The following is a 27,097-nucleotide window of genomic DNA, read 5'->3' as shown; positions in this document are numbered from 1 at the left end:
GCATTACCACCGATTTGTCCCAGTTAATGGTTAGGCCAGATTTGGAACCAAATTGGGCGATAATGTCCATAATAGGGCCAATGGAAGTGTCATAGTCTTCCGTATACAACAACATGTCATCCGCGTATAGGGAAATTCTCTCTTCTTCCCTCCCCCCTCCCCCCCAGGGAAACCCTTTAATATCAGTGGATGAACGGATCAGGGAAGCCAAAGGCTCCACAGCAATGGCAAACAGAAGGGGCGAGAGTGGGCAGCCCTGCCTAGTCCCTCTGTGCAGTCGAAAGCTATCCGATAGTCCCCCATTAGCTCTTACCCTTGCCATAGGTTCCATATACAACAGCCATACCCATTTCATAAATTCCTCACCTATACCCAGTTTCCCCATCACGGTCCACAAATATTCCCACTCGATACTGTCAAAAGCTTTGGCAGCGTCGAGTGAGAGGATGGCCGCCCCCTCCCCCCCTCATGTGCCTGGAGATTCATGTATAGCCTTCTTATGTTTTGAGAAGTGGAGCGGTTGGGCATAAACCCTGACTGATCCGGGTGTATAAGTGTATCTATAACTAAGGTGAGCCTATCCCCCAGGGCTCTTGCCAGAAGTTTAACATCAGCCGTCAGCAGGGAAATGGGCCTATATAAATCAGGGAGAGTGGGATCTTTTCCCGGTTTTGGAAGAACCACTATGATAGCCTCCCTTTGTGATTGGGCCAAAACACCGGTTTGCAGAGCTTCGTTAAATGTGTCCAGGAGCTGTGGGAGAAGAAGGTCACCGTGTTTTTTATAGAACTCCCCCGGTAGTCCATCCACCCCCGGGGCCTTTTCGTTTGCTAAGGATTGTAACGCTTTTTCTAACTCTTCTAGCGTCAATGGTTCATCTAGCATACGTGTCTGCTCAGCTGTTAACACAGGTAATGAGATGCTAGCAACATATGCCCCCATACCCTCCCTATCTGATGAGGACAGCCTGGAAGCATATAAAGTCTTATTATACTCATACAGGCACTCCAGGATGTCCGCATCATTCACCCTCCCCTTATCGGGTGATAACAGTTTTGCGATATTTGAGGAGCTCGATTGTGCCCTGACAACCATGGCCAGCATGTGTCCGGTACTCTCCCCCTCCTGATAATGTGCCTGCTTAATAAAGAAGCGCTTGTTATCTGCTGTACTAGTTTGGTGGTCCTTAAGCAATTTCTGCGCTTCTTCCCAATTATTCAAGCACTGTGCTGATGGATCAGAAATGTACTCAGTTTCAGTATCCACAACCCTACGCTCATGGGTCACCAGCATGGCATGTGATTTACTTTTATGCCTGCTAATTTTTTGGATATAGAGACCCCGGACATATGCTTTCATGGCATCCCAGACTGTGGTTCTAAGGGTGGATCCCACAGTATGCGAAAAGAATTCACTGATGGCGGCCCCCATGGATCCATCAGTGTCAACCAGCTGCAGCCACATGGGTCCCCCTCCTGGTGGTCTGTAACCCCATTGCAGCAGGACATGTAGTGGAGAATGATCAGAGAGACTGCGGGGGAGGTAAGCAATACCATGAATGTAGGGCAAGAGTACAGCATTACCAATAGCTAAGTCTATGCGTGACAGAGAGTGGTGAGAACTAGAATAACAGGAGTATTGCTTGACTGTAGGATTACGCAATCTCCATAAGTCCGTTAGACCAGCTTCCTCAAGAGTTCTAGCCATGGGGGTCGGTGTTGGTGATAATAGACTAGGGCCAGGGGCAAACTTATCCAGACTAGGGATCAACATATTGTTAAAATCACCAATTATCAGTGTCGGCAAGGGGGGGAGCCCCGACAGCACAGTTAGCACCTTTCTCAGAATCGAACAGTTATAAGGGGGAGGAATGTAGATGGCTACTAGTATGAAAGTGAGTCAGTATATCGTACATTGTAAACACACAAATCTCCCATCAGGGTCTATCTGGGAGAAGTGACATGTAAATGGGAGATCTTTATGGACAAGTACGGATACACCCCTAGAGTAAGTAGTGTGTACTGAGTGATAAGTATGGGATATCCACCGGTGGTTAAGGCTGGAGGTAGTGTCCCTGGTGAGATGTGTCTCGGATAAACATATAATGCCCGGTAGGTAAGATTTAAGAGCAGTGAAAATGGCACATTGTTTGGTGGCATCCCCCAAACCCCTGACGTTCCAGGCTGTAATATGTACCTTATACGCCATGAACCCTTAGAGCAATCCCTTTCCCCCCTCCCCCCTCAGGTACCAGTAATTGAAACAAAGGAGCAAGTGGTGGCCTGGAGACGTGGGAAACCAGTGCGACATCGAAGGACACAGTGAGGAAGCACGACCGAACATCATACCCTCTATGAACAGAACAAATAGAAAAAACTGTGAAAAGAAACAAAACAATAGTAAACATTGTCTCATATATGGAGACCATGAGGCACCTAGGGTTCATAGGTCAGTGAAAAGTTTCACTGTTCTCGGTAGCACTAATTAAGCAGGGGAAGCAAGCGGCAAACCTATAGCTTCACCTGCCCAATAGCCACCCGCCATACATACACAGTGTAATGTATAACAGCCCTTTAGGATAGTAATGAGTAACCCATCCACAAGTATCTAACATTCAGAGTATTAGCGGATTGGGGCCATGAAGCAACCTGTCCTCAGATGGCCATAAAGAGGACAAGGAACAATCACGTCACACAGCAGTTCAGTTATTGTTGTTATCTTGCTTAATACGTCGTTCGTATCGAGCCAATCCATCACATTTCTCGGGTTCTCAAACATATGCACTGATCCCAATGTGACAATACGCAGCTTAGCAGGGTAGAGCATGGAGTAAACCACATTGAGCGCACGCAGTCTCTTTTTTATGTCCAGAAATTGTGCCCTTCTCCTCTGCACCTCCGCAGAGAAATCGGGGAAGATGGAGACTCTGCTGCCATTGATGACCATATCCCGAAAATCTCTAGCAGCCCTCAGTATAGTGTCCCGGTCCCGAAAATGCAGGACTTTGGTCAGAATGGGTCTTGGAGGCGCCCCCGGTGGTGGCTCACGGAACAGCACCCTGTGCGCCCTTTCAATAGCAAACAGATGGGACAGTCTATCTTTTGTGATTTTGTTTTTAAACCAGTTTTCAAAGTAGGTAACTGCTTCCTTCCCCTCTGCTCGTTCAGGGACGCCGATCAGGCGCACATTGCTCCTGCGGAGCCTATTCTCCAAGTCATCAGTTTTATCAAATAGCAAAGAAACATTGTTAATGGTTCTTTTAAGATCTCTAGCCATTGGAGCCATTTGGTCCTCTATGTCACTTATTCTGCTTTCAGCTGCCTTAACCTGCTCATTTGTCACTTTAAGATCTTGTCTGAGGAGCAGTAATTCCTCTTTTAGTGAGCCCATATTGTTATGCAGAGACAAAACAGCCGTGTATACATCTTTCAGGAGGAGTTAATTCTGCCGTGGCAGATAATTACCAACTTTCCCCATAGGGATAAAACTTAACTTTTATTTGAATTGCTTTTTAAAGATTCACAGTGCTTAGTGTATATACAGTGCTATAATAAAAAATAGTCCAAATGGTGATAGACTGTCCGTGTAGGTAAAGTAGGTCAGCCGTACTGTAGATTGATATGCCTAAATTGCCAGTGTTATACAGTATAGGATGCCACTTCGTATCAGTTTGTGTATTTTATTTATTGCACAGTGGTTGGTTAGTGAGGTCGCGAGGTCCGGCCGTGACCTAGGACGACACTAGTAGCCTTACACTAGTATCACGTTACTATGTGATATATATGCCCACTTATATTGGATCGCGTATTGATCGTCAGAAAAAATGTAACGACAAATGGAGATATCACTGGTTCGATATAGACAGTGGACTCTGGCTGAGTGCCAGATTCTAGAAGTGCTTTGAATAGTAACTTTACTGTTGGCTACTAGGCTGTTTTTCTAATGTAACTATGCAGATATACTGTAAACTGGTTATTGGCATAGTATTCTTATGAGTACTGTTATGGTTACTCAGCTGTGAATGTTGCTCGCTGTGCATGCGAGGCATTCAGTTAGCTGTGTATATGAATCAGGCTATAGTAATAGCTTTGCTGCATATGTGCCGTTACTGTTTGGAGTCGCGTGCAAGTTGGCAGCATAGACGTGCTTGCCGTGTAGACAGAGATCGCAATCCAACAGTAAGGCAATGGTGATAGCGCTACTCAGGCACATTGGGCTACGTGCTCGCTGTGCATGTGAAGCATATATTTAGCTGAATGTAACTCAGGCTATTATAATAGCTATGTTGCTTATGTCCATCACTGTCTGAAATCGCGTTATGTTGGCAGCATAGGCTTGCTTGCCATAGGGACAGAGATCGCGATCAGACAGGTGGGCAGTGGCGATAACGCCGCTGAGGCACTTTGGGCTGTGTGCCCTAGAGTGCTGCGATGCGTCTCGCTTCCCTGGTTACGGCTACTCTACATAGATGCTGGGTCAGTAATACACTGTACTTTGTAGTCACGGCTAATTGTCACCATTGGACTATTGTTAAAATTCTGCCTTGATAGACCTGACTAGTTTCGCCAGAGCTCTCTGGCTTTTTCAAAGGTAGGCATCTGGGAGGGGGTGGAGCTAAGGGTGGTATATATGTCATCTGTTCGTAATGTTTCACCTCCCTGGTCTAACCCGAATGGCCTATGGGGAGATAACTTGGCATCGAGGCTGAGGAGATAGTGTGATGTGTATGTAGGCGATTGGAGGTGGTTGTAAACGGTTGTGTTTGAAACGGGCGCCAGAACTCTTTCTAGGAACGCCTCTCGGGAGTTTGACACATCTCAGGAACGCCTCTCGGGAGTTTGACACCTAGTGATGAACTGCGCATGTCATGGGACTTAGTCCATTTTAGAGCCGTTTTGTTCAAGTGCGCATGACCGAGCACTTAGGATATTTGTTGCTCGTGATGGGTACGTATTGCGCATGTCTTTATACTTAGAGATATTTCAGAGTGAACCGAGCACTTAGGATATTTGTTGCTCGTGGCGCCCGTTTCAAACACAACCGTTTACAACCACCTCCAATCGCCTACATACACATCACACTATCTCCTCAGCCTCGATGCCAAGTTATCTCCCCATAGGCCATTCGGGTTAGACCAGGGAGGTGAAACATTACGAACAGATGACATATATACCACCCTTAGCTCCACCCCCTCCCAGATGCCTACCTTTGAAAAAGCCAGAGAGCTCTGGCGAAACTAGTCAGGTCTATCAAGGCAGAATTTTAACAATAGTCCAATGGTGACAATTAGCCGTGACTACAAAGTACAGTGTATTACTGACCCAGCATCTATGTAGAGTAGCCGTAACCAGGGAAGCGAGACGCATCGCAGCACTCTAGGGCACACAGCCCAAAGTGCCTCAGCGGCGTTATCGCCACTGCCCACCTGTCTGATCGCGATCTCTGTCCCTATGGCAAGCAAGCCTATGCTGCCAACATAACGCGATTTCAGACAGTGATGGACATAAGCAACATAGCTATTATAATAGCCTGAGTTACATTCAGCTAAATATATGCTTCACATGCACAGCGAGCACGTAGCCCAATGTGCCTGAGTAGCGCTATCACCATTGCCTTACTGTTGGATTGCGATCTCTGTCTACACGGCAAGCACGTCTATGCTGCCAACTTGCACGCGACTCCAAACAGTAACGGCACATATGCAGCAAAGCTATTACTATAGCCTGATTCATATACACAGCTAACTGAATGCCTCGCATGCACGGCGAGCAACATTCACAGCTGAGTAACCATAACAGTACTCATAAGAATACTATGCCAATAACCAGTTTACAGTATATCTGCATAGTTACATTAGAAAAACAGCCTAGTAGCCAACAGTAAAGTTACTATTCAAAGCACTTCTAGAATCTGGCACTCAGCCAGAGTCCACTGTCTATATCGAACCAGTGATATCTCCATTTGTCGTTACATTTTTTCTGACGATCAATACGCGATCCAATATAAGTGGGCATATATATCACATAGTAACGTGATACTAGTGTAAAGCTACTAGTGTCGTCCTAGGTCACGGCCGGACCTCGCGACCTCACTAACCAACCACTGTGCAATAAATAAAATACACAAACTGATACGAAGTGGCATCCTATACTGTATAACACTGGCAATTTAGGCATATCAATCTACAGTACGGCTGACCTACTTTACCTACACGGACAGTCTATCACCATTTGGACTATTTTTTATTATAGCACTGTATATACACTAAGCACTGTGAATCTTTAAAAAGCAATTCAAATAAAAGTTAAGTTTTATCCCTATGGGGAAAGTTGGTAATTATCTGCCACGGCAGAATTAACTCCTCCTGAAAGATGTATACACGGCTGTTTTGTCTCTGCATAACAATATGGGCTCACTAAAAGAGGAATTACTGCTCCTCAGACAAGATCTTAAAGTGACAAATGAGCAGGTTAAGGCAGCTGAAAGCAGAATAAGTGACATAGAGGACCAAATGGCTCCAATGGCTAGAGATCTTAAAAGAACCATTAACAATGTTTCTTTGCTATTTGATAAAACTGATGACTTGGAGAATAGGCTCCGCAGGAGCAATGTGCGCCTGATCGGCGTCCCTGAACGAGCAGAGGGGAAGGAAGCAGTTACCTACTTTGAAAACTGGTTTAAAAACAAAATCACAAAAGATAGACTGTCCCATCTGTTTGCTATTGAAAGGGCGCACAGGGTGCTGTTCCGTGAGCCACCACCGGGGGCGCCTCCAAGACCCATTCTGACCAAAGTCCTGCATTTTCGGGACCGGGACACTATACTGAGGGCTGCTAGAGATTGTCGGGATATGGTCATCAATGGCAGCAGAGTCTCCATCTTCCCCGATTTCTCTGCGGAGGTGCAGAGGAGAAGGGCACAATTTCTGGACATAAAAAAGAGACTGCGTGCGCTCAATGTGGTTTACTCCATGCTCTACCCTGCTAAGCTGCGTATTGTCACATTGGGATCAGTGCATATGTTTGAGAACCCGAGAAATGTGATGGATTGGCTCGATACGAACGACGTATTAAGCAAGATAACAACAATAACTGAACTGCTGTGTGACGTGATTGTTCCTTGTCCTCTTTATGGCCATCTGAGGACAGGTTGCTTCATGGCCTCAATCCGCTAATACTCTGAATGTTAGATACTTGTGGATGGGTTACTCATTACTATCCTAAAGGGCTGTTATACATTACACTGTGTATGTATGGCGGGTGGCCAACTCATGAGAGACCGCAACCGAGGTAGGCCCCGCAATCCTCGGGGTGGGCAGCACATGAGCGGAACCAGGGTCAGACTCTGTCCCAGCCTCCACCAAGTTGACCCAATGTGCCGTCAGGGAGATATAGTGTCCCTGCCCGCCAGCACTTGTCCCTGTGTCCGTGGTTAGTTGTACCTTGTCGCTGACCGCGTTGGTCAGGTCAGGGATGATGTTATCTGACACGTGCTGGTGTAGGGCTGGGACAGCACACCGTGAAAAGTAGTGGCGGCTGGGGACAGAGTACCGAGGGACAGCCACCGCCATGAGGTTCCTAAAAGCCTTTGTCTATACCAGCCGATAGGGCAGCATCTCCAAGCTCAGCAGTTTGCTTATGTGCACATTTAAAACTTGTGCATGCGGGTGAGTGGCAGTGTGTTTGCGCTTCCGTTCAAAGATTTGTTGTAGGGACATTTGAACGCTGGGCACCATTTGGACACCTTGCTGGAGGGCGTGGAGCATAGTGGGGCCTGGGCGGGGGGGGACTGACAGAGCCAGCACCTGACACAGGGGAAGGAGCAGGGGTGCAACTTGCAGTCACTGAACGGCCTTGGTTCCACTGAGTGGGGTGTTTAGCACTCATATGCCTGCGCATGCTGGTAGTGGTTAGGCTGGTAGTGGTGGCTCCCCTGCTGATCCTGGCGTGGCACACGTTGCACACTACAGTCCGTCAGTCATCCGCAGTTTCTTTAAAGAACCTCCAGACTTGGCAACATCTAGCCTTGGCCATGGGAGTTTGACTCAGTGAAACAGTTGCTGATCTACTCGCTCTGCCCCTGCTTCTCCCTCTGCCCACCCCTCTTCCTCTTCCAACCGGTCCTGTGGCTGAACTTGCCTCCCCCTCAGAAGCACGGTCTTCACTAGACTAGAGGTTAGTTGGGGGAAAGATCAGAAGCAATGTGAGAAAATATTATTTTACTGAAAGAGTAGTAGATACCTGGAACAAACTTCCAGCAGAGGTGGTTGGTAAATCTACAATAACAGAATTTAAACACGCCTGGGATAGACATATATCTATCCTAAGATAATAAGAAAGAAAATACTAAAAGGGCGACTAGATGGACCCAGTGGTCTTTTTCTGCCGACAATCTTCTATGTTTCTATGCTTATCCACCCAGCTCGGGTCAGTCACGTCGTCCTCATCCACCAGCTCTTCCTCCAATTCCTCACTCTCCTCCCCACTTTGAGTTACATCCATGACAACAACCTCACTGTCTGACAACCAGGTCTCATCGTCATCAGACACCTCTTCCAACCCCGCTTGCAAGTCCCCACTCTCATCACCCACTGACTGCCTGAGCTGCATAGTTTGGGCATTGGGACAGATCGACTGCTCCGGTTGCTCTGACTCAGGGAAGGGTCCAGAAAACAGTTCCAGGGAGCATGGTGGTGGATCTGAATCCCTTCTTTCCCTGGAGGGGCCAGGCTGTGGGGAAGGAGGCTGAGCTAATGGAACAAGGGTTCCACTCCCTTGGGTAACGTGGGCGGACTGCGTTGAAGACTGGGTGGTGGATAAGTTACTGAACACATTATCCGCTATCCACGTGATATCGGTCTACCATGAGACCCCGTAAGTTGCGCAAAGAAGCTAGGGAGTGAATGTCTGCCGTTTGCCACTGCTCCCTCCTCAACGGGTGCTGTTGTGTCACCCTGCCCTGAACCACGGCCTCTGCCCGCTGAATCGCTTGGAACCCCTCGTCCTCGACCCTTACCCCTGGGGTTCACCATTTTATGGACACTGCACGGTTAAGACTGAAATAGCTGGAGGCTGTGGTATATAATCTGTTGGCGGCTGCACCTATACACTGTGTAACACCCCCTTACACAGGGCAATCAGTGGTGAGCTTAGATATGGCTTGAGTAAGAAAGACAGAAATCAGCAAATGTACTAGTGGTCCCACTAGTTTTTGAGAGGCTTTGGTATACAATCTGGTGGTGGCTGCAGCTATACACTACTGTGTGACTCCCCCTTACACTGGGCAATGACTATTGAGCTTAGATATGCCTTGAGTAGTAAATACAGAAATCAGCAAATATACCAGTGGTCCCACTAGTTTATGGGAGGCTGTGGTATACAATCTGGTGGTGGCTGCACCTATACAATGGGAGACACCCCCTTTACACAGGGTAATCACTACTGAGCTTAGATATGCCTTGAGTAGTAAATACAGAAATCAGAATATATACTGGTGGTCAGTGTCACACTAGTATTTGGAGGCTGTCGTATAGAGTCTGTGTGTAAGTGGTGGGCTGTGGTCTATGGCACCTGTTACACAGGACAATAAGCAGTGAAGTTTTATGCAGGTTTACTACAAATCCCAGCAATACAATGTACGACAGCAGCACCACTAGCCACAAAATCATAAAATAGTACTGAGCATTTCTTAGGGGTGTGTATGCAACACCTAATGTCCCCTTTCTGCCAGCAGCCGGTCACCACAGTGTGCTGCTGAAATCGTGGTAGCTGCACTGCAAGTCCCAGCCAGCAGTCTGTAGTAATACAAATTAAAAACGATTTAAAGCGCTTACATGGGCTGTTTGGTTGTATTGCTAGTATTCCCTGCCTACTGGAACGCTAATTCCCTCCCTAACGCTCTCCCTGACCAGCAGCAACTCTGTCCCTAATCTCTTCCAGCATACGTCTGAAGCGAGCACTGGCGGACGCGAGTTTTTATATGGCAGGGTCATCTGATTTGGCCAACCAATCGCTGCTATCGACATGTATGGGTCCCACGTGATCGTAGGATGTACCAAAGAGTCTCCTGCATGTTTATTGGCTGAGAAATTGCGCCCAAACTTACAGGAAACGGATGATGAGATTTTCTCGAGTATCGCGAGATGCTCGTCTGAGTAAGGAGTACCATCGAGTACCCTAATACATCGAGTACCAAGCTCAGACGAGCATGTTCGCTCATCACTAGAGATGACCCAAGGACGGTGTAGCCTGTGTGTAGGTGCTAGTACAATAACCACTGAGTCCCGGTATAATAAATAAACTCTTCCTTTACTGATGAATACATTGGCATACAAGTAGACAATCACTTCGAACTTGACTTGACTAGATTTGCACCGAGACCTGTAGAGGTAGTGAACTTAAGAGTAGCAGTGCTGACTTGGTTGCGTGCTGAGAAGAATAGAGTGAGTTAAAAGGAGTGGAGAGGAATGGGTCTTGAGAGTCCCAACCCAATGTAGTACTGTGCTCTGCTGGAACTTTAGAAGAAGTAGAAGGATACTTGAGAATATGTGAAAGAAGAATACTTGTGCCCGTGTTTCGACCTTTGTTGCTGTAACCACCTGTTGCCCTACAGTGTCAGGTGACCTGTCCTACTAGGGTGACACAAGCACCAGTCCCAGTTACCCGAGTTGAGCAAGGTGTCCAAAGTTACTTGGTTTCACCTGCATTGCGAGATAGAGTATGTAGGCTCCTAGCTGCTTTGCTGTATCTGGATCAGTTCCTCTAGCTTGTAGGATACTCACCTGCACTATGTTTAAGTTGTTCACTGCGTGGGTTGTGGTGATCCCTGACTTGCCCTCTCTGTTGGTGTTTAGCACTGCATTAGAGGTAGAAGTGTTGCTTTAAAGAAGGAAATTCTCTGTGTCTTCCATACGTCTGTCCACTACCACACTCCAGACTAGACCACACTGGACTGGCTACATGTCCTTGACAGGGGATCTGGCAGAGCCAGGGCCCAGCTTGACTACAGCAGGAACGTCCTGTCTTGCGTCCTCTCTTTACAGAAACTTGACTAAGACTGACTAAGTGTGGGTCTACACTTCTCTCCCCATGTGACAACTTCCTACAGGGTGTGTAACAGCTCCTGTGAGTGGTGGAGAAGAACGTGCAAGAAGAAAGAAGAATAGAGATAGGTGGAAGAGAAGACCAGCTCTCATTGGTGTGCAATGAGATCTAGTGGTAAAACTTATACAAGACTTAATTACCACTTCACTTTGCGTTACAGGCTTTTGCGAGGGGTGCTCAGACCAGCAACAACTGTGGTGGGACACCACACTATCATGTACAGTAACTGTAGGGTGGTCCCCAGAATCAATCCCACTGGTGGCCCTAGGCACCCCAGTCCCACACTGCCTCTTACAGAACTTTCTAGATGCTTTTAGCAGCATGTGTGGGATGTTGATAATGTGATCTGTTTTTTTTTTTATTGTAATTTTTATTAAATTTTCTCAATGTACAACAAACAAACAGACAAGGTATCCATGATAAATCTTCAAAAAAAGTACAGCTTCAACATTGTAATCTTGAAAATTAAAGCATCACTGTGCTATAGGCTTAACTCAGCAAGATACCACAACTGACACCAGACAAAGCAAGAGACAAATAGGGAAGAAAGAGAGGGAGCGGAAATGAACACACTTAGCTGGAGAAGAAAGAGCCTGGGACCAGCCAAAAGAGAGCGGAGCAGGTGCAATACTTGTCCCATGGCTTTAGATACTGTAGTATCTGTACTAAATGTAGTATCCAAAGAGCATCTGCATAAAATGTTGTATAGTAAAGGTAGGAAAAATACTCCGACCTAGAAAGGTCATGCTTTTCACAGGGCCTAACAAAAGGGAGCAAGACACGTGTTAGTGAATCCACAACCTTAGTGAACTGGAGGAGCTTTTTCCTCGACCAGGCACTCACCACCGGCGGAGCCATCCCTACTCATAGCTGAGGGGTGAGAAGAAAGGAAATCATTTGAGAATAGAGAGCTCTCTACCTCATAGAGCTAAAATCAGGCTCCCCTCCTCCAGGCTGTGCTGTCCTGCTCTGTGGTGAGTCTGTCCATAAGATGGCTGACTCACCATGCCCTGCCCTGCCACCAGTGTCCTCCATAGACATATACAGGCTCAGTGGTGGACACTGGGGGGCGGGGCCTGGTCACATGCTCCTCCATGTCGGAAATCTTATTGACAGATTCACTACAGAGCAGGGCAGCCCAGCCTGGTGGAGGGGAGTCTGATATTAGCTCTATGAGGTACACGGGGAGCTGCTGTCAGTATATACAGTGAGTACAGGGAGCTGCTGTCAGTATATACAGTGAGTACACAGGGAGCTGCTGTCAGTATATACAGTGAGTACACAGGGAGCTGCTGTCAGTATATACAGTGAGTACACAGGGAGCTGCTGTCAGTATAAACAGTGAGTACACAGGGAGCTGCTGTCAGTATATACAGTGAGCACACAGGGAGCTGCTGTCAGTATATACAGTGAGTACACAGGGAGCTGCTGTCAGTATATACAGTGAGCACACAGGGAGCTGCTGTCAGTATATACAGTGAGTACACAGGGAGCTGCTGTCAGTATATACAGTGAGTACACAGGGAGCTGCTGTCAGTATATACAGTGAGTACAGGGAGCTGCTGTCAGTATATACAGTGAGTACACAGGGAGCTGCTGTCAGTATATACAGCGAGTACAGGGAGCTGCTGTCAGTATATACAGTGAGTACACAGGGAGCTGCTGTCAGTATATACAGTGAGTACACAGGGAGCTGCTGTCAGTATATACAGTGAGTACACAGGGAGCTGCTGTCAGTATACACAGTGAGTACACAGGGAGCTGCTGTCAGTATATACAGTGAGTACAGGGAGCTTCTGTCAGTATATACAGTGAGTACACAGGAAGCTGCTGTCAGTATACACAGTGAGTACACTTAATAATACTGAACACTGAACTATTTTACTATAAAGTGGCCAACCCCTTTAATAGATGCTGCGTGGCTATAGCAAAGACCGTGGACTGCCGTCAGAAACGAGATCGAGAAGACATAAGACTGAAGAGTCTCAAAAAAAAAAAAGACCAACCCAGGTGGTCGAAAGCCTTTTTGGCGTTTAGGCTGAGCATCAGAGCCCGGCCAGACTGCTTGTTAACCGCGCCAAGGATGTTCACGTGTTGTCTGCTCCCTGACGACCCGGCATGAAGCCCACCTAGTCTTTACTAATCAAGGAGCGGAGCCAGAACCCCAAGCGATTAGCCAGCAACTTAGTGTACAATTTTATATTTCGTAGGGCAATAGGTCTAGAATTAGAGCATTCTGAGGGATCTTTGTCAGATTTAGGTTTGAGCATATATAGGAATGGAGCAGGGTGGCACAGTATTGCTTTGCAAGAAAGAGTTAAAGAGAGAAGCCTAGGAATAAGTTCAGAGGAGAAGGTTTTGTAATACAAGTACAAGAAGCCACCAGGACCCGGGGACTTCCCAGACGGTAAAAGATTTCAGCACCTCCTGCAGCTCTTCATGGGTAGGATCATTATACAGGGTTTAGTTACTGGACATATCATTGGTCGGGATAGAGCGTTCCTGTATGACCAAGGACATCACCTTTATTATAATACAAGACATTTCCTCATCTTCTGTAGATCAGTGATATTACCCATAATGCACCAAGATACCCTTCTAATATTGGAGCTTGGAAGTAGTGTTGACCATCAATAGTCCTGTCATCTGCTCATCACATCCGGCTTCTTGTTTGCTTAGTAAGATATCTTCATATTTGGTTTGTGTTCTTTCAGGTAGCTTACTTCTTCCTCTTCCTCCTCAGACAATCCATTGTTCCACATCCTAGAAGAGAAACAGAACCCGCAGTGTTAGTGACTGTATTGTAAGGATTGGGTCAGTGAATGGTCGGTCCTGAGGATGGGATCGGTACAATCTCCAGACCTGGTGACACTGGGGATTTATTAATACAATGTCCCCTATTTCCTGGAGGTCACATGACTCTTCTGAGCGCGGGCAGAGGTTGAAATATATATTTTTTTTCATCTGGCCCTCTAAAAAAGGACTGCAAGGATGCAAAGGGGAAAAGGGGGTTTCAGGGGGAAGGGGGGGGGATCTACCTATATCTACTATAGGGCACTGTAAAGGGGGGCTTATCTACTATAAGGCACTTCATTAGGGGTTTATCTACTATAAGGGACTGCATTTAGAGGTATATCTATTATAGGGGACTGCATGGCTTCACGGGGAGGTATATCTACTATAAGGTACTGCATGGGGGCTTATCTACTATAGGGGATTGCATAGGTGGGTCTTATTTCCTACAGAGGACTGCATAGAGTCTTATCTACTATAGAGGACTACATGGGGGCCTTATACAATATGGGGGCACAGAGGGAACCAATACAGATGTGAAGATTGTAAAGATATAAGGTTGGTGCGACAATGAGAAGCTTAAACTGTTTGTCTGGCAGATTCTGCAGAGATGAGTAAGGACTAGGTGAAGTCCTCATGATGGGCAGGCCGAATGGATATGAAAGGATAAAGTGAGCAACTGATTGCAGAAGATGGTCCCCTGTGAGTCACTGGATGTAACTGCACTGTGATCAGTTATATAGTGTACAGAACCTGTTTACAGCTCGTATTTACCTCTATATGGTCACTGCATGTGGGGTATTGGTCTTTGTTCACTATGTGGGGGCATTATTATGCTGGATTTGGTCGTAACAGTAGTGGTCATAGTGTGGCAGTAATATTTGTCCCTTGTATACTGGTATTATTGGTCTTGGTATGGGTCAGTAACAGTATGGTGGTAATTTGTATGTTGATAACATTTGCTCTTTATATACTGGTGGTATTTGGTAGCTGTACGACTATTCTATTTAAAATAGTTTTCCAGTTAGGTAAAATATATGTTGAATCATCAGAAAACTATCTGATCTGTTCAGTATGTCTCTGCTCTCAACCCCCCCCCCCCCTTCCCTTTCAAGATGACGGATGTAACCAGCTACCTGGACGGCTATTTCTTCTCTCTGTACAGCCAGGAAGTGTTAATCACAGTAAGATCACAAGTAATTTGACCTCAGATTACCCTACCAACTTCACACAAAGTATAAACAACCGGTCAGGGACTTTTTTTTACATGAACTGTCTCAGAAGGGAAGATGGGAAAATGGAGTGAACAGCTCACATACAGTTTTCTGTGTCTTTAGCAGAAAGCATCTGCTCAGAACTGGGGGAAGAAGACAGATAAGGTAATGATTAGAGATGAGCGAGTAGTAAAATATTCGAAAGCTCGAAATTCTTGTGATGCTCGCAAATTCGATCGAATGTCGAACCCCATTGCAGTCAATGGGAGATAAATGCTTGTTTCTTTGAAACCTAAATTCGATTACTTGGAAGTCACCAAGTCCACAGTGACACCACAGACATTGACATTGGAAACACCTCTGGAATGCAACTAGGACAGCAGGGGAAGCATGCCAGGGTGCATCTAACACGTCCAAGTAGTATTATGCCACTATCACAGGCTATTAACAATACACTCCAAACACAACATAACCTCTCTTTAGTGGAAGTGGAAAAAATACAAGGAAACCTTCTTTCCACTACATTAGCATGGACAGAAAGCCAAATTGTAATCAAATGAAACATTTTCCTGCACCCCTTTAAATCAAGCTGGCTATTCTTGGAGGTAGTGACGAATTTATAACAATACAATCTTCATAAGAGGCCCTGGAATTTGAATGTGCACACTTTCAATCCTTTAAAGAGTATCTATCTAGGAGATGGAGGAGGGGTCAGTGCTGCAGAACAGAGAGACAGCAATCCAACATATACCATTACTAAGACGCTTTTAACCCCTTAAGGACAGAGCCTGAAATGGCCTTAATGACAGAGACAAATTTTATGAATATGACCAGTGTCACTTTAGTCATTAATACCTTCGGGATACTTTTACCTATCCGGCTGATTCTGAGATTGTTTTCTCGTGACATATTGTACTTTACATTTCTGGTAAATTGGAGTCGATAATCATAACAAATCTTTATGAAAAAAAACCAAATAATGTGAAAAAATGTGAAAAAATGCATTTTTCCAACTTTGAAACTTTTTTGCGTATACAGAAAGTGGTTATACCACATAAATTATATATTAAATAGCATTAGCAACATGTCTACTTTATGTTGGCGGCATTTATTAAACTATTTTTCATTTTTTTTACACAATAGGGAGCTTAAAACATTAGCAGCAAATTTCCAAATTTTCAGTAAAATTTCAAAATCAGATATTTTTAGGGACCTGTTCAGGTTTAGTTTCCCTGCTTTCCCAGATGCATCCAGAGGTGTTTCCATCACTTTCTTAACATTTTATTTGTTATTTTTAGTTGAACCAGATTTCCAAGTAAATGACCGTATGTTTTGAGCCGCATGTCTATTTTTTCCCACGGCCGGAGTTTCACCCGCACATTTACAGCCGCATAAAAAATACAGCCGCACAGTTACAGCGTGTGAATCCAGCCTTATAAAAAGTGTATTTGAGGGGCCTGTATGTTAGAAAGCCCCACAAAGCACCCCATTTCAGAAACTGCACCCCCCAAACTCTGCAAAAGCACATCCAGAAAGTGTTTTAACCCTTTAGGGGAGTCACAGAAATAAAAGCTAAGTGTGTAAGGAATTTGAAAATTTTAATTTTCTGTGCAGAAATTTTATTGTAATCCAATATTTTTCATAATTATAAACCTATTACCAGAGAAATGCAAATAATTATTGCCCCGTTTCTGCAGTTTTTTAGAAATACTCCATATGTGGCCCTATTGCGCTATTTGACGCAACCACAAGCCTCAGATATAAGGGAGCGCCTAGTGAATTTCAACGCCTCCGTTATATTTGGTCATTTTTGACTGTACCACTTCAGGTTGGCAGAGGCTCTGGGGTGTCAAAACCTAAAAAACACCCCTAAAGGGACACCATTCAGAAAACTACACCCCTCAAGGAATGTAACAAGGGGTGCGGTGAGCATCTGGACCCCACAGGTGCTTCACAGATTTTCCGAACAATATGGCGTGAAAAAAGAAAAATTTATTTTTTACACTAAAACGTTGTTCTAGCCTTCAATTTTTCATTTTCTTAAAGGGATAAGAGGCAAAAAAAGACAAAAAATGTGTAGCGCAGTTTCTCCCGAGTACAGAAATACCCCACATGTGGCGATAAAGTGCCAAGCGGGCGCAGGACGAGCCTCCAAAGGGAAGGAGCGCCAATTGGCTTTTGGAAGCTGAATTTCACTGAAAAGGATTTCAAGGGCCATGTCGCATTTACAGAGCCCTCGTGCTGCCAAGACACTGGAAACCCCCCACAAGTGATTCCATTCTGGAAACTACACCCCTCAAGGAATCTAACAAGGGGGGCAGTGAGGATATGGACCCCACTGGTGACGGGCACAAATGTGGAACAATGTGACGTGAAAGGGAAAAATTTCATTTTTTCACTTTCATGGCACAAATGTGCCCGTCATCAAGGGGTCCATATCCTCTTTTCCCCCCCTGTTAGATTCCTTGAGGGGTGCAGTTTCCAGAATGGGGTCACTTGTGGGGGGTTTCCAGTGTTTTGGCAGCACGAGGGCTCTGTAAATGCGACATGGCGTTCATCATCCATTCTAGCCAAATCCAACCTCCAAAATCCAAATGGCGCTCCTTCCCTTCGGAGGCTTGCCCTGCGCCCACATGGCGCTTTATGTCCACATGTGGGGTATTTACGGACTCGGGGGAAATTGCTCTACACATATTGTGTGTTTTTTTTTCTCTTTTAACCCCTTGTGAAAATGATAAATTCAAGGCTAAACCAACATTATAGTGTAAAAAATGTAATATTTCATTTTCACGCCACATTGTTCCACATTTGTGCCCGTCACCAGTGGGGTCCATATGCTCACTACACCCCTTGTTACATTCCTTGAGGGGTGTAGTTTCCATAATGGGGTCACTTGTGGGGGGTTTCAACTGTCTTGGCAACACAGAGGCCTTTTGAATGCAACATGGCCCCTCAAAATCCATTCCATCCAAATCCAGCCTTCAAAAACGAAATGGTGCTCCTTCCCTTCGGAGGCTTACCCTGCACCCGCATGGTGCTTTATGTCCACATGTGGGGTATTTACGGACTCGGGGGAAATTGCGCTACACATTTTGTTTTTTTTCTCCTCTTTTAACCCCTTGTGAAAATGATATATTCAAGGCTAAACCAACATTATAGTGTAAAAAATGTAATATTTCATTTTCACGCCACATTGTTCCACATTTGTGTCCGTCACCAGTGGGGTCCATATGCTCACTACACCCCTTGTTACATTCCTTGAGGGGTGCAGTTTCCATAATGGGGTCACTTGTGGGGGGTTTCAACTGTCTTGGCAACACAGGGGCCTTTTGAATGCAACATGGCCCCTCGAAATCCATTCCATCCAAATCCAGCCTTCAAAAACCAAATGGCGCTTCTTCCCTTCGGAGGCTTACCCTGCACCCGCATGGCGCTTTATGTCCACATGTGGGGTATTTCCGTACTCAGGGGAAATTGCTCTACACATTAAATGTTTTTTTTTATCTTTTAACCCCTTGTGAAAATGAAAAAACATGACAAGATTAATAATTTAGAGTAAAAATTTTACAAAAATTACACTAAATGTTGGTCTAGCCTTGATTTTTTTCCATTTCCACAAGGGGTTAAAAAAGAAAATGAACACAAAACGTGTAGGGTAGTGTCCCCTGAGTACGAAAATACCCCACATGTGGGCATAATGTGCCATATGGGCACAGGGCAAGTCACCAAAGGGACAGAGCGCCATTTAGAGGCTGGAATGGAGGATGGAGGCCATGTCGCAATTACAAAGCTCCTGTGCTGCCAGGACAGTAGAAACCCCCGACAAGTGACCCCATTCTGGAAACTACACCCCATAAGGAATCTAACAAGGGGTGCAGTGAGCATATGGACCCCACTGGTGACAGGCACTTACGTAGAACATGTGCCGAGAAAATAAAAAATACAATTTTTTTCACTTTCACGTCCCAAATGTGGCCGTCACCAGGGGGCCATATCCCCGCTGCCCCCCTTCTTAGATTCCTTATGGGGTGTAGTTTCCAGAATGGGGTCACTTGTGGGGGGTTTCTACTGTCCTGGCCGCACAGAGGCTTTGTAATTGCATCATGGCATCCTCTAATGGGAATGGCGGCCATACCTACTTAGCTGGGGAAAAGGGACAATTCTAATTTATTTGGGGGTATTAGGGCAATTATTAGTTTATAAGGTTGGAAATGACAGGTGTCCATCAAACTCAACCTGTGTTGATCCAGAGGAAGGCAAAAAATCCTCGTGAGGCAGACGACAGTAGCCTCATCACAGGGGAAAAATTCCTTCCCGACTCCATAATGGCGATCAGAATAATCCCTGGATCAACGTGACCCCTGAAATAGGAATAAGGGACAGAATTTAGATAATGTAGAACCCCAATGACGTGTGGTGCGCCTTGGAGCGATCCAGTATGCAGAGGCCGGGGGGATCAGGACAGGCGTCACACTGGAAAATGGTGTCCTTCCTGATCCCCCTGTTACCCCACACTCTGCACTTCTTCTGGGGTCTCCTGTTCTCCAGTGTGGGGGACGTCACCTGGAAAATGTTGTCCTGGTGCGATACGGGGTCCCTCATATCCAGAAGCGCTGGGTCCGCTCCATGGCTGCTAAATATTAGGGCGCTATTACTATTTCTGATATGTTCGGATCGTGCCGCAAGCTACAGGGCAGCGAGGGACCGGAAGAGGGGGTGCTGGTATAAAAGTTATCCCCGTACAGATGGTAACCTTTATCCAGCAGTGGGAAGATCAGTTCCCGGACGATCTTCCCACTAACTCCGAGGATGGGGGGGGGAGGGGGCATCTGGGGGCTGGATTCGGGTGTCCCTTCCTACATACACTCTAAGGGTACATGCACACTGCGGAATCGCGACAGATAACCCTTCGTGCATTCCACAGCTGGCACCCGCCGGCGGACTGATGCAGGCGCACGTCTCCACACGTGTCATAGACTCCATTCTATGCACGGGCGGATTCCGCTCTCCGTCCAACGTGTTCATTCTTTGGATGGACGACGGATTCCGCCCGTGCATAGATTGGAGTCTATGACACGGGTAGAGACATGCGCCCGCATTAGTCCGCCGGCGGGTGCCAGCTGCGGAATGCACAAAGGGTTATCCTTCGCCATTCCGCAGTTTGCACGTACCCGAAATCTGTAAGTGTACCCTGAGGTACGCTCACAGAGTTTGTAGAATTTCACACCATACTGTGATCTCTTATTGGGACGGTACTGGCGGAAAAGACGTGTCTGGGGGGCAGCGTACGCTACGCTACCCCCAGACACGTCACTGGAGGATGAGGATGAATGGAGGAAAGAAGGATCCCCCCCATTCATCCTCACTGGCTGTTTCGGTGTCGGAGGTAATAATAACGTATCCCTCTGACGCCGAAAACACCCTGGGGGCCATCTTTATACGGGGATTGGTATATGGGGTATGTAGTGGTGTAGTGTCAAACTTTATTCAATGTAGTGTGGTGTAATGTAGTGTTTTTTACGTGATTTTTTACAGTAAGTATAAAAAAAAAACCTACGCCAACAAAGGAGTTGCTGATAAATGGCGCACTTATGTGCGGCACTTATAAGCAGACCGTGGCAGTAGGATATAGAAAAAAAACACCCTACGCCAAAAAGGAGGAGTTGCTGATTAGCAGCGCACTTTCGTGCGATGCTGATCAACACTCAGCGGCGATAGGGTGCGGAAAATAGAAAAAAAAAAATTTGGAAAAAAAAAAAAAACCTTTTTCTACATTCTGAATATCCCTGTAGCTGCTGATAAGTGTATTACACATATCAGCCGCTAGGGGGCAGCAGAGCGCAAAATCCGGAAAATGACGAGGCTGGAGCCGAAAATAGCCGAAAGAAGACGACGGGGACCGCCGGAAAGACCCGAAGACCGAACGGAATGACGGAGGACGCCGCGAACCCGGAAGACGCCGATCAGGAGCCCGGGACAGGTGAGTAATGTACAAATACCTGCTCTGGACCCCTCGGCTACCTAGCTGAGGGGTCCAGGGCAGGTATTTACTATATTGTGGGACTCTGATCGCCGTGCCACCGGCCCGATCGCCGTGAACGGCCGGCCGGCCGTTCACGGCAATCGGGCCGGTGGCACGGCGATCACCATTACTTTTTACAGTAATGGCGGTCGGTGCCGTCCTCGGACAGCACCGACCGCCATTTTTTTCCGGGTCATCGGGTCACCGATGACCCGGAAAGGTTCCGATCGCCGCTATTGGCTGATCTGAATTGATCAGCCTATAGCGGCGATCGTAAGCACGGGGGGTGTTAACCACCCCCCGTGCCGTGAAGCTATGATGGCCTGCTATGATTTCTAGCAGGCCATCTTCCCCGACCGCTGTGTGTGAACACGCAGCGATCGGGGAAACATCGGGCGTACCCATACGCCCGTTTGCGTTAAAGCCCAGGCAACGGGGGCGTATGGGTACGCCCGATGTCGTTAAGGGGTTAATTTAAAAAAATTGAATTGAAAATTTTAATTGAATTTGAAAAAAACAAACACACAATAGATTGGCCTCTACCGACCTGACAGATCCTGCCTTCGAAACAGCTACTACTTCCAAGTAAGGCAAAAGGCACAAAAATTAATCAGCACCAAGGAGAAGTGATAAAAAATAAGGCAAGCCCTCCAAAAATGGAGTTTAAGGCCCTTGAGGGGAACCCTCCAAAAATAAATTTTTAGGCCCTTGAAGTGAGCCGTACAAACATTGTGTGCGAGAGTGTTGTGGCGTCCCGTGTTGTGGTGGTTGAGGGGGAGGAGGAGGAAGAAATGAGCTCAACCATGCACTTTGCACACAGGATTTTTGCTCAGTATTTTGCAACGAAAAACAAGGAGTGGACTAGAAACAAAGAAAGGCTATGTTCACGCACTGCCGAAATTTAGTGGATGGCCATTTTAAGGCTGTCAGAAATTACTACTCCAAAATTTTTTTCTTCTGAAGTCTTTTCCAACACAGTACTGCCAATGTGATACTCGGATAGAGGATTCCTCCTCCCCAAGTGCATTTTACATTTGGAAACATTGAACTTCAATTTCCACTGTTTGGACCACTTATCTAGCAAAGCTAAATCATTTTCCATATTACTGACGCCTCCAGGAATTTCAACCCTGTTGCACACTTCTGTGTTGTCAGCAAACAGACAAACTTCACCTACCAAACCTTTGCCTATGTCACTTACGGACATATTAAAAAAAAATAGGACCCAGAACAGACCCTTGTGGCACACCACTTGTAACCAGTCTCTGCTTAGAATATTCACCATTAACAACAACCCTCTGATATCTGTCCTTCAGCCAACCACAAATCCACTGAACTATCCATGAATTAAGTCCAATTTTCTCTAACTTCTCTATCAGCTCTTTATGGGGAACTGTATCAAAAGCTTTGCTGAAGTCCAGATAGGAGATATCCCCAGCACCTTCATCCAGCACTATGTGACATAATCAAAGAAATCAATGAGGTTAGTCTGACATGATCGGCCCACAGTAAAGCCATGCAAATTGTTTATCCATCAAATTGTTGATTCTTAGGTGATCCATTAGAAGAGTTTCCATAATTTTTACTACTACTACTACAGATGTTAAGCTAAATGGCCTGTACAATCTATAGGAGAGAGATACAGAGCTCAGTAGAGTGTATCACACATGAGAGGATTAGATACATGGCTCAGCAGACAGTATCATGCAAAAGAGGATTAGATATATGGTTTAGTAGACAGTATCACACATGATAGGATTGGATACATGGTTCAGTCCTGTACACATCTCTTATACTCACAGTAACTCCTCTATCCTGCAGTCTGGACTGGACAGAGCTTCCACCAAGTCACTAAAGTGAGGACCAGACAGACGGTTATCAGACAGGTGAAGTCTCTTCAGGGAGGGGTTATTCCTTATTACAGAGGCCAATTGGGGGCAGGAAGTGTCTGGTAGATTATTCTTGGCCAATCTGTAATAATGAGAAGTTGAGATGTGGGTGACGCGTCCACAGAGCGTTAGTATAATATTTGTAGAATGTAAATGTGAATATAAAATGTCCCCGGCTGTTAGTAACATCCATAAATGTCATTACTGGAAGCCGCCTCTTGTGTGTGCTGGATGATAGGATTATATACACTGTTAGTAACATCCATAAATGTCATTACTAGAAGCCGCCTCTTGTGTGTGCTGGATGATAGGATTAGATACATTGTTAGTAACATCCATAAATGTCATCTCTAGAAGCTGGATGATAGGATTAGATACATTGTTAGTAACATCCATAAATGTCATCTCTAGAAGCTGGATGATAGGATTAGATACATGTCTCAACAGATAGCATCACACATGATAAGATTAGATACAAGGTAAGAAGACAGTATGACACATCATAGGAGTGGATACTTGGCTCAGCACACAGCATCACACATTATAGAATTAGATACACTGCTCCGTAGACAATATCTCACAAGAAAGTATTAGATACATAGCTCAGCAGACAGTATGACACATGATAGGATTAGATACACTGCCAGGAAGGCAGTATCATATGTGATAGGATTAGATACATGGGTCAGCACACAGTATTACACATAAAAGGATTACATACACTGCTCAGCAGACAGTATCACACATGATAGGATTGGATACATGGCTCAACACATGGCTCAACACACTGTATCACACATATCAGGATTAGATACATGTCTCATCAGACAGTATCACACAGAATAGGATTGGATACATGGCCCAGTCCTGTACACATCTCTTATACTTACTCTAGTGCCTTAATCCTGCAGTTAGGACTGGACAGAGCTTCCGCCAAGTCACTGAAGTGAGGACCGGACAGACGATTACCAGACAAGTTAAGTATTTTCAGGAACAGGTTATTCCTTACTACAGAGGCCAACTGGGGGCAGGAAGTGTCTGGTAGATTATTATAATCCAATCTGTAATAATCATAAGATGAGATGTTGGTGATGCGTCCACAGAGCGTTAGTATAAAAACTGTGTATTATTAATGTGGAGAGAAAATGTCCCCGGCTGTTAGTAACATCCATAAATGTCATCAGTAGAAGCCACCTCTTGTGTGTGCTGGATGATAGGATTAGATACAGTTAGTAACACCCATAAATGTCATCACTAGAAGCCACCTCTTGTGTGTGCTGCATGATGGGATTAGATACACTGTTAGTAACATGCATAAATGTCATCACTAGAAGCCACCTCTTGTGTGTGCTGGATGATGGGATTAGATACACTGTTAGTAACATGCATAAATGTCATCACTAGAAGCCGCCTCTTGTGCGTGCTGGATAATAGGATTAGATACACTGTTAGTAACATCCATAAATGTCATCACTAGAAGCCACCTCTTGTGTGTGGGTGATCGTAGGATTAGATACATGGCTCAGCAAACAGTATCACACATGATAGGATTAGATACAATGCTCAGCAGACAGTATCACTGAGGATAGGATTGGATACATGGCTCAGTCGTGTACACATCTCTTATACTCACAGTAATTCCTCTATCCTGCAGTCTGGACTGGACAGAGCTTCCACCAAGTCACTGAAGTGAGGACCAGATAGGCGGTTACCAGTCAGGACAAGTCTCTTCAGGGAAGGGTTATTCCTTATTACAGATGCCAACTGGGGGCAGGAAGTGTCTGGTAGATTATTACCGGCCAATCTGTAATAATAAAAAGATGAGATGTGGGTGACGCGTCAACAGAGCATAAGTATAAAATCTGTAAATTGTGAATGTGGAGAGAAAACGTTCCGGGCTTTTAGTAACATTCATAAATGTCATCACTAGAAGCCCCCTCTTGTGTGTGCTGGATGATGGGATTACATACACTGTTAGTAACATCCATAAATGTCATCACTAGGAGCCGCATCTTGTGTGTGCTGGATGATGGGATCACACACACTGTTAGTAACATCCATAAATGTCATCAGTAGAAGCCGCCTCTTGTGTGTGCTGGATGATAGGATTAGATACACTGTTAGTGACATCCATAAATGTCATCACTAGAAGCTGCCTCTTATGTGTGATGGATGATAGGATTAGATACACCGTTAGTAACATCCATGAATGTCATCACTAGAAGCCGCCTCTTGTGTGTGCTGGATGATGGGATTACATACACTGTTAGTAACATCCATAAATGTCATCACTAGGAGCCGCATCTTGTGTGTGCTGGATGATAGGATTAGATACACTGTTAGTAACATCCATAAATGTCATCACTAGAAGCCGCCTCTTGTGTGTGCTGGATGATGGGATTACATACACTGTTAGTAACATCCATAAATGTCATCACTAGGAGCCGCATCTTGTGTGTGCTGGATGATAGGATTAGATACACTGTTAGTAACATCCATAAATGTCATCAGTAGAAGCCGCCTCTTATGTGTGATGGATGATAGGATTAGATACACCGTTAGTAACATTCATAAATGTCATCACTAGAAACCGCCTCTTGTGTGTGCTGGATGATGGGATTACATACACTGTTAGTAACATCCATAAATGTCATCACTAGGAGCCGCATCTTGTGTGTGCTGGATGATGGGATCGCACACACTGTTAGTAACATCCATAAGTGTCATCACTAGAAGCTGCCTCTTATGTGTGATGGATGATAGGATTAGATACACCGTTAGTAACATCCATGAATGTCATCACTAGAAGCCGCCTCTTGTGTGTGCTGGATGATAGGATTAGATACATGTCTCAGACGACAGTATCACACATGATATAATTTGATACATGGGTCAGCAGACAATATCACACATCATAGGATTAGATACAGTGCTCAACTCACAGTATCACACATGATAGGATTAGATACATGGCTCAGAAGACAATATCACACATAAAAGTGTTAGATACGGGGGCTCAGGAGACAGTATCACACATGATAGAGTTACATACACAGGTTAGCAGACAATATCACACATAAATGACAGGCTACTTGGCTGAGCACATAGTATCACATACAGGGCAGCCATCAGGAATTTTGGGGCCCCAAACAATCCAAGTGTCCAGGCCCCCCATTTATCAATAAAAGCAATAATCCCAAAAATTTGGGATATATCTTTTTTTTATTATTATTTAAATATATCTTTATTGAACAATTTTCCCAATTTTCCATATGATAAAAAACAAGTAACATCGGATATAAAACAAGGTACATCATAATTACAGTAAGAAAAAAAACATAAAAAGAAAAAGAATTACCCGCCTTGAACGTAAAACATGTATGAGCCCAGTACCGTTCATTTACCGTCTCAAAAGGCTATCCGACCAAAGAAGGTCAGAAGAGATACAAAATGTCCCCACAATACTAACACATCCGAAGTAAGATTGACCATAAACCACAAACACCCCCCACCCCGGTGGACCACAAGGAGAGAAACCAAACAACAACAACGAAAAAAGAATTCAATCAGACAATTTAAGATGTATAAGAGTATACTAACCAGTATACTCCTATTATAATGTAAAGTAATATAATCACAGTTTCCTACCTATATCTATGTTACCCATCCAATCCAGGGACGCCTGAATGTTGCCTTCCCTTTCTTGCCACGCTTCCTAAACCAAACTTCCTCTTATTGTTTTATCAGTTCAGTGAGATTGGACCATTCATTAATGGAAGGTGGCAGGGCAGAGCCCCAGTTACGCAGTATCACTAGCCTGGCCAAAAAAAGCACACACCTACAACAGTTTTATACTTAATCTCTGACACATATCCCAAGTCGCCGAGAATCGCTAGGGTAAGGAGGAAAGCCAGAGAGCAGTTCAGTTTACCCTGAAGGACACAAAAGACGTCCTCCCAATATTGGGCTATATTCTGGCAATTCCAGATGTACTCGTTGTGATCTGGGAGATGCAGATTTGGCTCATGTCTTCTAAGATATATCTTTGACTGATGTCTCTGGAGTGGTGTGCAGATA

The 27,097-nt window shown here is 45.3% G+C and overlaps 1 protein-coding gene across 1 annotated transcript in view; it reads right to left on the bottom strand.

The window, feature by feature from the left end:
• Nucleotides 1-13,597: 13,597 nt before the first annotated feature.
• Nucleotides 13,598-27,097, bottom strand: part of LOC138792239 (NACHT, LRR and PYD domains-containing protein 12-like) — a 172,280-nt gene continuing 158,780 nt past the window's right edge. Inside the window, exons 10-13 of the mRNA XM_069969413.1 lie at nucleotides 24,654-24,824; nucleotides 23,911-24,081; nucleotides 22,932-23,102; nucleotides 13,598-13,865 (exon numbers count right to left, since the gene is read on the bottom strand). Coding sequence (XP_069825514.1) covers nucleotides 13,778-13,865; nucleotides 22,932-23,102; nucleotides 23,911-24,081; nucleotides 24,654-24,824 — 601 coding nt within the window. The 3' untranslated portion in view covers nucleotides 13,598-13,777. The remainder of the gene's footprint in view (nucleotides 13,866-22,931; nucleotides 23,103-23,910; nucleotides 24,082-24,653; nucleotides 24,825-27,097) is intronic.

This window comes from Dendropsophus ebraccatus, chromosome 5 (genome assembly GCF_027789765.1).
Source record: "Dendropsophus ebraccatus isolate aDenEbr1 chromosome 5, aDenEbr1.pat, whole genome shotgun sequence".
Classification (NCBI taxonomy): domain Eukaryota; kingdom Metazoa; phylum Chordata; class Amphibia; order Anura; family Hylidae; genus Dendropsophus; species Dendropsophus ebraccatus.
The sequence above is the reverse complement of the archived record's forward strand: the minus strand, read 5'-3'. Positions and strand labels throughout refer to the sequence as shown.